The following is a 10,201-nucleotide window of genomic DNA, read 5'->3' on the forward strand; positions in this document are numbered from 1 at the left end:
CGTATTTACTGTATTCTGTTCAAAATATTGGGACCGCTTGAAGAGTTCTTCGCAGCAGCAAACAATTCAGTGAAACGAAATTAATTATGGCAAACTATGCTAGAACGCATCACATATGCTCCTAGGCTTTGTGGGCGATATCGATATAATCGGGCTTGGCTTGCAGTGGGCGAGTGACTGCATCATCAATTCCTTGGCATCTTCGATGACCGTGAGGACGTGGCCAGCGCCGTTATCGACTATCCAAAAATACTAGAGCCCTCGGACTGTGCACATTGAGGTTGGAGAGCAAATCTCATGCTTCCATCCATTGGTTTCCTGTGCAATTGCGATTGTTCTGGTCGATCACGGAGTAGCAACTACGTAATGCACGGTCATCATGCTCATGCTCATGATATCGATATAATCGGAATTGATCGCCGTGCTGTGGAAGAGGCTTCCATATTATTCAATAGGAAGACAGCGATGATCGCTAATGGTCGCTAACTATATATTTAAAAATCTAGCTGTGACATCAAATAGCCAACTTTTCCTGCTGTCGATAACTATTTTTATTGTTGGTTTAATGTCATATTATGCAAATTAGAAATCTACAGCAAAAAGATGAAAATATGTAACCAAATTATGATTTCAATACGATATTAACATCAAAATACGTTTATATTTGCTCTCATTGCAGAATAGGGCTTATTACAGACTTCGTAACCAACTTAAGTCCAGTATACGACGGTAAACAGGAGAACAGCATCTGGTGGATCGCATCAAAAAGATGGATATGTTCAACCCTATACACCACGGCAAACTACGGAGAGCTGGACACGTTGATCGTATGCCAAAGTGCGTTAATCAAAGTAAAAATTTTCAGCAGAGCCGCATACACGATGGACTTTGGCAGTTGAACAGAACCAGAGGGCACTAAACGTCCAGGGCGACTGGAAGTGATTGGTCCAGGACCAAGTCCAGTGGAGAATGATACTCCATTTGATGTACGCTTATCTAGGAGGAGCTGTAGCCTATCAAGGATCAAGAAAGATATGTAGAATATTTGTTTCATTATTAACATGCTCTAACTGTCTAATGTGTCTTAAACTGTCTAATTGCTAGAAAATCTTCGTTTTTGATTGTTATTGAAATGGGTATGTGTTATGAGTTTGAGGAGCAGTAGCCCTATCTTCCCACCTTTTAAAATTGGTTGACACATGGCTCGATTGAATAGAATCTCTTAAAATTATCTAAATTTCAATATGCAATAAAATTATCTTTTGGTTTATTAAAAACTATTACATACCTCTTCAAATTTTCGGCAATTTAAATAACTTTTTTTTCTCAGAATTCTTACTGACTTCATGAAAAACAAAAAATGCTAAACTTCTAGGTACAAATTATGCTTTAGAACTGAAAATTGATTTTGTTTTAAGATTATGTTTTCACTACAATCACGGGTAACATTTTGTCGTGCAATTATTTTTATGTTATGGATATTTCCTATGTCCGACCCGACTAATTAAAAAGTTTCCTTTTTTAATGTTTAGTTTTGTACTAGAATGGACTACGCTAACCGTTTGACGGTACTAAATTATTTTGTATATATGTAAGAATGTCTATTTGTAATTTGATCATTTCTTTGAGCAACTGCATTTATCCATTTTACACAAATTTCGAGCAAACACAAAAAAAAGGTTTTTGAACAAATTGGCACTGAATCAATCGATTTCTTACAGATCAATAGTTTTTGGCAAAACTCAACACCTTCATATATTGCTCTTCAAAGTTCGTGCACATGTGTAGTTTCTCAAACAAACGACAAAAAATCGTACATTCCTGAACAAAAATTTCAGTTTTTGTAATTTTTGCCAGAATACGTATTTTTGGATTCAGAATAAATAAAATATCACATTTTGTCCAAAAATGTAACATATGCAGTTTCTCAAACAAACGGTTACATTGTAAACAAGATGAATTCTTGTCTAATTTCCCCTATAGGTTGTGGAATCTATAGATGAGCGAAAGCATGGTTGCGTATGTATCTTTGACCGTGTATCAGGTGAAAATGGCATCACATGTTATTCAAATCGTTACATCATTCTCGTTTGGAGATACGTTTGACAGTTCTTTTGGCGACAAACTATAGTTTTCACTATAAGAAAAGAGACCTTATTAGAAATAAATGTGAAAAATGCATGTTTGTTAGTTTTCTAGATTTAAATAATCATATCAAGTACTTTGAGTAAAAGAGAAGTGACAGCATTTTCTTCTGTTCGGGTAACGTCCATAATAAATGATACCTCTTCAATTTTCATTATTAACACCTTGCAAACTCCAACCTATCAATCAATCATTTATTTCTGCGAACACAATGATCATACTGCACAAAGATCAATTCACAAATCATGAAAGTGAATTTTCTCATTTCCCTTTCATGCTCAAACATCAACCAGCATTATCTCACCTCATCGGCGGAACGATTGACGGAGTGTTTACTTAAATCGGCTTGCAAATTTGCTTGTTAATCCAAACACAACAACCATACGAATCTTCAACCCAGATCGGCGAGTTTCCCTTTCGAGTCCGTGGGTAACTAAACTCGCGCGTGCCTTACTTTCCACATGGCTCGGAGAGCACGGACATCCATGGTCAATTAATCACATCACGGCGGCGGCGGCGTTGATGAGCACTACACAGCGCTACGAGCGCTTCGTAAAGTCGAAACACACGGAATTGGAACCATAGCATTAATGAGCACCGCAGATTTGCACCTCGCCAATAAGCTTTTGCCTGGGTTTTCTGCATGGTGGGTGGATGACAGTGGCGCGGACTTGAACGGATTCGGGTGAGTGATCATGAATAGCGAATTGTTTATTTTCGGTGTAATGTGGATTGTTTGATTGTTTTTAAAATATGAGCAGAAATTAGGTTGCTATGACGTAACATTTGTTGGTCACTATTTTTCCGCATGTCAACTTGTATTGTTGTTTTCTTCCAAGCGATTGAACATTACGTGCAGAGGTACCTACAGAGTTTGAACTAAGTTTGTTTTAAAATACCAATCGTTGCATGAGCAAATCAAAAGTTCGCTTCTCAAGGGGTTAATCGCCCTTTTTTTTATTTAGAACTAATTTTATTGAATTCATTCAGTTGATTGATAGTTTTATACTACGATGCCTTCTACCATACATACTAGGAAAAGTTCAAATCATGGGAAAACTAATGCCCTCTTAATTCAACGTATCACTCCTATATACAACCTATCTAAAATAAAGTGGATGCCTTCAAATTATGAATAGTGCTACAACTAAAGCGTGGAATAGCCTATAAATAACGTTAAAATAAACTTGCGTACACGAGTAAGGCTAGCATGTTCCACACGTTTTGACCACTTGTTCAACTGTCAATTGGATGCCAAATCGACAGGCGTATAAAAGAAAGCAATTATTATGTTGAAAAGTTTGATTGTCATGAACCATCTACACAAGCCGGAGAGATTAAGAGAAAACGGTTTTATCTTCTGGCGTCTCAAACAGTAATTCAAACCTGCACATTATGTTTAATGACGAACTAAAAAATGGGAAGATAATGCTAAGTGTACCGGTGTAAGAAAATTCGATTAAGATATTTTGAATACCAAGCAGTAGCCATATTTCAAAAGCAACGGAGGATTTTGTTAATCTTAGTAAACCCTTCATAGAAAATGCTGGTAAGGAAATAATTGAAAGTAACAAATCTGATAGCGATCACATCGCGGAATCAGGAGACACGAGTTGTTGAGAGAAGTAAGCCCAGAAATTGTTGGAATGCAAAACTGACGAATGGGCGGGTGCACGACCGGGTGAATAAAAGAAATGAAAATGCGGCGAAATTACTGTCGGTCGTCACGCCGCTGTGAAGCCTGATGCGGTATGAACACGTACCTACCTACGTAAACCCAACTAATGTCTGGAAAATGGGTCACAGAGGCATCTCCAGCGTTGATTTGTTTACTCGTTCCGTGATAGTGACCGGAGCGAAGCAATAATGAGCCAGCGGAATGGAAATTAAGCAACTTAATTATAAACATTATCGACAATCAGAGTCGTCTTTTTTTTGGAACCGTGGGTTTTGGGGAGAGCGTTTCCAATTCGGGGAAAGCTTTTAAATAAAGGAAGCTCACGAGTAACATTTCCATGAATGCAGTGGAGGGAGTACGTCGATGTGAGCACACATATTTATTAGTCATTAGCCTTTTATTTATTTTTTTCTCAATGAAAACCAAAATATTCCAAACCAACCTTTGATGAAGTGATTAAAAATCGGTATATTTTCTGACTGTAGATACATACAATTGACAATCCATATAGTCAAAACGCTTTTTTATAATATTGTTATCGTGGAATTTCCTCAACTGGCAACTCCAAATTGCTTACCAAAATTCATTTCAAAATCGTAAATATTCTTTCTCAATCGTGCATGTTGTTGCCTTTCTCGTACAACAGAATTAAAATGTATCCAACTCGCAAAAATATGGTTACTCAACCAGTTTTTGTTAGATTTTTTTTTTTATAATGTGAAACCGAGGAGTAATGGTGGATCTAAGTATTCAACTGCAATCATACAAGCTAGTTAATAAAAAGAAAATTGATGTTCAATCTTTTTTCATAGTTCCTATTTCAGGATTGACAAGAACTAATGAAGTTGGGCAGAAAAACAATATGTCTCGCGTGATTTTTGAAAACGTCGTAAGTCCAAAAGAGAGGCTCTCTTTGTTTACTTTCTCTTTCGATTATTACAAAGCCATACTAACATTTACATTGGATTTTCCAGTACCGACCTGAAGAAAATAGCTTTGTTTAGTGTGCTGAGGTGAAAATATTGCAACAAATTTTAAATTAGCCTAGATATTAGCTTTGCTAGCTTTGCTGAGCGTAATGAAAGAGAGTCTCTCATTTGGACTTACGACGTTTTCAAAAATCACGCGAGATGTGGTGTTTGGCACTATTCTCGGTTTGTTATATGCATGTTTAGAGACACCTGTTCTGTAGCCATCGTAGGGGCTTCTTATTATCACAGATCAGGCAATGCTATTAAAGAGAAGTGCAAGCTTCCTTTGAAATTAAAACATCGTCTTCTAGGACACATTTTGCACATGGGCGGACGACAGTTTACGGTATAAATTCTATGAGAATGTTTGTTGGGATACAACAATTCTATAATCAAAAATAGACACTCGTTTGTTACATGAAGATGATTCCCGATAACGCATTCCAATTTAGGCTTAAATATAAGCGTTTCGTTGAGTATTATTCCGATATATTTCACCTGATTTCCTCTTGAAAGTTGTGTACCTATATAATTGTCTTCCATCTGCCTCTCAAATCCAGGCATAGGGGATGTTGTAAGATCTTCAGATGGTCCTAGAGTATGAGCAAAATGGTCTATTGAATCAACCAAGGCTTCCATGATGTCCTCAGCCGCGATATTAACTCTTTTATGTCCTCCGAGTATTTGCATTTCATTTGCGCCTCAAATCAAGGCATATGAGATGTTGTAAGATCTCCAAATTATCCTGGAGTTTGAGTGAAATGGTCTATCGAATCAACCAAGGCTTACATGAAGTTTCTAGCTTGTCTTTCACTTGCGTTTCAAATCCAGGACCATTTTACTCAAACTCCAGGACAATTTGGAGTTCTTACAACAACTCAAATGCCTGGATTTGAGATGCAAGTGAAAGATAAATACTCGGATGACATGATTGGGTTGACACCGCGGCTGAGGACATCATGGAGTCTTGGTTGATTCGACACATCATTTTACTCAAACTTCAGGACAATTTGGAGATCTTACAACATCTCAAATGCCTGGATTTGAGACGCAAGTGAAAGATAAATACTCGGAGGACATAATTGGGTTGATACCACAGTATGGGACATCATGGAAGCCTTGGTTGATTCGATAGACCATTTGATTCAAACTCCAGGACAATTTGGAGATCTTACAACGTATCATATGTTTGGATTTGAGACGCAAGTGAAAAACAAATACTCGGAGGACATAGTAGGGTTGATACTGCGCCTGGGGGCATCATGGAAGCCTTGGTTGATTCGGTAGACCATTTGATTCTAATTCCAGTACAGTTCGGAGATCCTAGAACATCATATTTTATTATCACACCGTATATGTTTCGTATATAGTTTACATTTATTTTAACAAGTTCACAGTAGACAACATGCTTGAAAACATTTTCTGAAGCTTCATACATCCTGTAGTATAAAGTGGTTCCTAAAGGTACCGAGTTATCATCGTATGTATAGTAGGGATCCTCAAAATGTGTTCTTATGTTCCAGGTGATGTCTTTTATTTGTTATTTTATCATTTCCATCATCACTATATGAATAGATATAATTTTTGGTAATGAAATATAAGTATATCTCCAAAACCGTATTTTTCTAAATCCGTTGCTTTACTCCCACAGCTCTAGTGAAAAATTGAACACCCCTAGATACAATATTTTGCAATGTCCAGAAACTAGAAGAGATGGCTAAGAGGTTGGTGAAAAAACTGAGAAAATCGGTTGAAAAACCACTGAGATATAGCCATTTGAAAATTTAGTTACAACGATTTTCTGAACGAATGAATCCTAGTTGGTAGATTTAATTGGATTAATTCGAATCCTAGTGTTAATCAAGGTTTCTGCTTTTATTATGAGAAAGTTCGATTCTATTTTAATTCAAATCAACTTCAAATCCAATCCAATTATAATTAAATTCTTCTCCAACTCTAAATCGAATTTCAATATCATTCCAGTCCCATTTTAATTCAATACCGATCTTCTCCCTTCATTGGCATTACATTTATTGCCGGGACATTGCCACCTCGCAGCTTAGTGTTCATTTAGCACTTCAACAGTTATTAACTGCAAGGTTTCTGAGCCAAGGTACCATTTTTGCATTCGTATATCACGAGGCTAACACGATTATACTTTTATGCCCTGGGAAATCGAGACAATTTCCAATCCGAAAATTGCCTAGACCGGCACCGGGAATCGAATCCAGCCACCCTCAGTATGGTTTTGCTGTGTAGCCGCGCATCTTATCGCTAGGCTCAGGAGGGCCCCTTCAATACCAATTAATCATTACTAAAATTCCAATCCTTTAAATTCAAATACCATTATAATTCAATTTCAATTCAATTTCAATCCCATTCCATTTAATTACAAGTCCGATTCCAATCCTATTTAATTCTAGCCACATTCAATCAATTTCCAATCCAATTTTAATCCTATTCTAAACCATACCCTATCCAAGTTCTTCTCAAGCTCAATTCAATTCCATTCGAATATAATTATATTCTTTTCAAATTCCAATTCCAATCCGATTACAACCAATACCAATCCATCTTCACTGCATTTACAATTCAATCTCATTTGAATTTCAATCCGTTCCTAATTCAATTCAAATCCAAAGCCAATTCAATGTCAATCCTATTCCAATCCAAGCCAGCTAAAGTAGCCAGCTAAATTCTCGCAGCTTACAGATTCGTTCAGTCGCCCTGTACGGCCATGAAGATAAAGACTATCGAGTTCTAGGAGAGTTTGAGCGAAAAATATTGCGCTCAATACTTGGCGGCGTGATGAAAGTTTTATCAGGTGTACAAAAATTCAGACATCGGCAGGCTGATTGAATACGGCAGATTACAGAGAGCTGGACATGTTGTGCGTATGCTGGACGAGAGACCATCAAAAGTGATTTAGTACAGAACCTGCGAGAAAACTTCGGCTCTGGGGTAGACCCCGCACTTGCTGGCTGTGTGCAATCGAGGAAGATGTGCATGCGTCCGGTGTGCAGGGAAACTGACGATTGGCGGCCCAATCACGAGCGACCTGGAATATGAGATTACATTCGGTTTTGCTCCGGACAACACGAAGTGTACGACCATTATATGCAGGTGTCCATTAGTTCCTTCAACGCACCTACCAAGACATACCAGATTTGGGTTTTTCTTTATGCATCTTGATTCAACTAGGTCCGATAGCAATCTTGAGCATTAACATTCTCACTCCACAGTCCACAGTGGAGTTTTATTAACCCTAGTTGGGTCTAGTAGTGATTCTAAACTACTGTCAGGCCCACTCTATAGATGGTTTTTTTTCGATGCAATAGTACCGTTTTTAGTGATTTTGTGATTCCAATTAAATCTACCAATTCGTGGTTCTGGGAAAAATTTCTTTTGTGAATCTCGTCTCTCTCGTTTATTTTTTTAATTCATCTTATATTTTTAATATCATTTAAAAAGCTTCTTAAAACCCACAGCATTTTATATATTAATTATATTAATAAAGATAATTTGTTTTGGCCCACTTTATCAATATTTTTTATGATTTATTACAATCATCCAAATAAAACGAATATGACAATAAACTTGAAGATTCATTCGTAGCATACTGCTTTGAAACTTTAAAAGAAGGCATATTAATGGTATTCTTTCATTCGAGATACAATAATAAAACGTGCATTCTCTTCACATACAGAAAAAATAGCAAATTTAGTTATAAACTTTCCACAAGAAATAACTCTCGAACGACATTTGAAAGCAATAAAAGTAACGAGCGTTTTACATTTGACTTGAGTCATTTTCCGGTATGCGAGTATCCATAATGCCAAAATATTTTGCTATTCTTGTACCTCCTCGAACAATAATTCGTTTTCGAGATCGAATCGAGATGCGCAATGCCATCCCCAGGTTTCGTCAAGGGCGCTGGGAGTTCACGTCACAACTCTGGTAAGAATCTATAGTTGTAATTTTTAATACATTTCATTACAATTTTATTACGCCTTACATAAATTAGAGTGAAAGTTGCTAGATCGAAATGTTATAGCTTTGAATAACGATCTTCGAAATGACCTTGTTTTTGAAGACCCAGCTTTTAAAAAAATCAAAACGTTGAAACTAAACTAATTTTGTTAGAAAAAATGAGAAATAAAAAATTATAACACAACAATATCAATGGTTATATATAATCTTGTGTTGTATTTCTACGCGGGAACAACTTCCCGCCTTTTATTCCGCTTCCTGAAATAAACAATATTGAACACCGACATAAATCGTCGAGCTGAATTGATTGGTAGATAACACTATGGGTCTCCGGGCCTTCTATAAAAACGTTCTTGGGATGAAATGATAGCCTTTCGGTACAACTTTGTTGTACGAGAAAGGCAAAAATATATTTTGGGTACGGATCGTCATGGTTGAAATATATATAATACAGTGTCTAAATGTATGCAATTAAAATAACTTGAAGATTCCAATAGCAAAAAAACAATCGTTGATAATTCTTTGAATAAACAAAACATTTCTTAGATACAACAAACAAAATAAGTACCTGATAATAACTCTCGTAGTGGGTGTCCACCTCCAGCAAGTTGTCCACCGAATGGTTCTTCATGGACGAAAGGAACTTCCCTCCGGCGACACCGTTCAGATGGTCACTGTAACTATGGCCACCGTTCAGATTATTGCTGCCGAAGTTATTGTTGTAGTGCCGCAGTCCATTCATGTGGATACCGGAGTGACTCGGGCTGCTGGAGCTGTTGTTGTTACTGCTGTTGTTGATCATGTTGTTGCTAATGCTATGACTACCATTCAGACTGCTGCCGTTGTTCAGTTTGCCTCCGTTGCGCGGCCGGTATTTGTTGTATCCGTTCTCGAACAAGAAACCACCGCTCGAGAAATCATCCATCGATTTGGAGCGCGACTTGGATGACGAATTGAGGTGGAAAAAGGTGGGCTGCTTTTGCAAACGGTGATGCAAAAACTGACCAGCGCTACCATGTTGCGTCGTCGAATGTCGCCTGCGGATCGGAGGAAATGGCAAGGTTGGTTTGTTTTGCGAAATGCGACTCACAAATTACGGGGTCGGTAGCCAAGCGTAAGTGAGCGATTCCGATCCGAAAGAGGTAAAATTCAAAGCCGTGGTTGCTGTTGTAACTACTTCAGATAAAGCCGACCCCCCTTTCAGAAACTATAATAAAGTTAAACATAATTGACCCACGTTAATAGCGTACTCCCAAGCGGAGTGCAAGACATGCAAATTAACGGTACGGCCGACATTTCTCCCGTGGGCCTTTGCAAACTAGAATTTCTCTTCGGAATTTATGTTTACCACGAGCCATAGACACGAATCTTGCTGTCGGTTGAAACGATGCACGTTGTGTATGCTTTGGCTGGTCAA

At 37.6% G+C, this 10,201-nt stretch overlaps 1 protein-coding gene across 8 annotated transcripts in view; it reads right to left on the reverse strand.

The window, feature by feature from the left end:
• Window positions 1-10,201, reverse strand: part of LOC134211041 (WD repeat-containing protein 47) — a 358,867-nt gene that overhangs the window by 66,303 nt on the left and 282,363 nt on the right. For 3 of the 8 annotated variants that reach the window (XM_062687600.1, XM_062687599.1, XM_062687598.1), the window contains exon 3: window positions 9,353-9,821. The exons of the other annotated variants lie outside the window; for them this stretch is intronic. In XM_062687600.1, coding sequence (XP_062543584.1) covers window positions 9,353-9,821 — 469 coding nt within the window. The remainder of the gene's footprint in view (window positions 1-9,352; window positions 9,822-10,201) is intronic. 8 annotated transcript variants of the gene reach the window in all.

Source organism: Armigeres subalbatus, chromosome 2 (genome assembly GCF_024139115.2).
Source record: "Armigeres subalbatus isolate Guangzhou_Male chromosome 2, GZ_Asu_2, whole genome shotgun sequence".
NCBI classification, from domain to species: Eukaryota; Metazoa; Arthropoda; class Insecta; order Diptera; family Culicidae; genus Armigeres; species Armigeres subalbatus.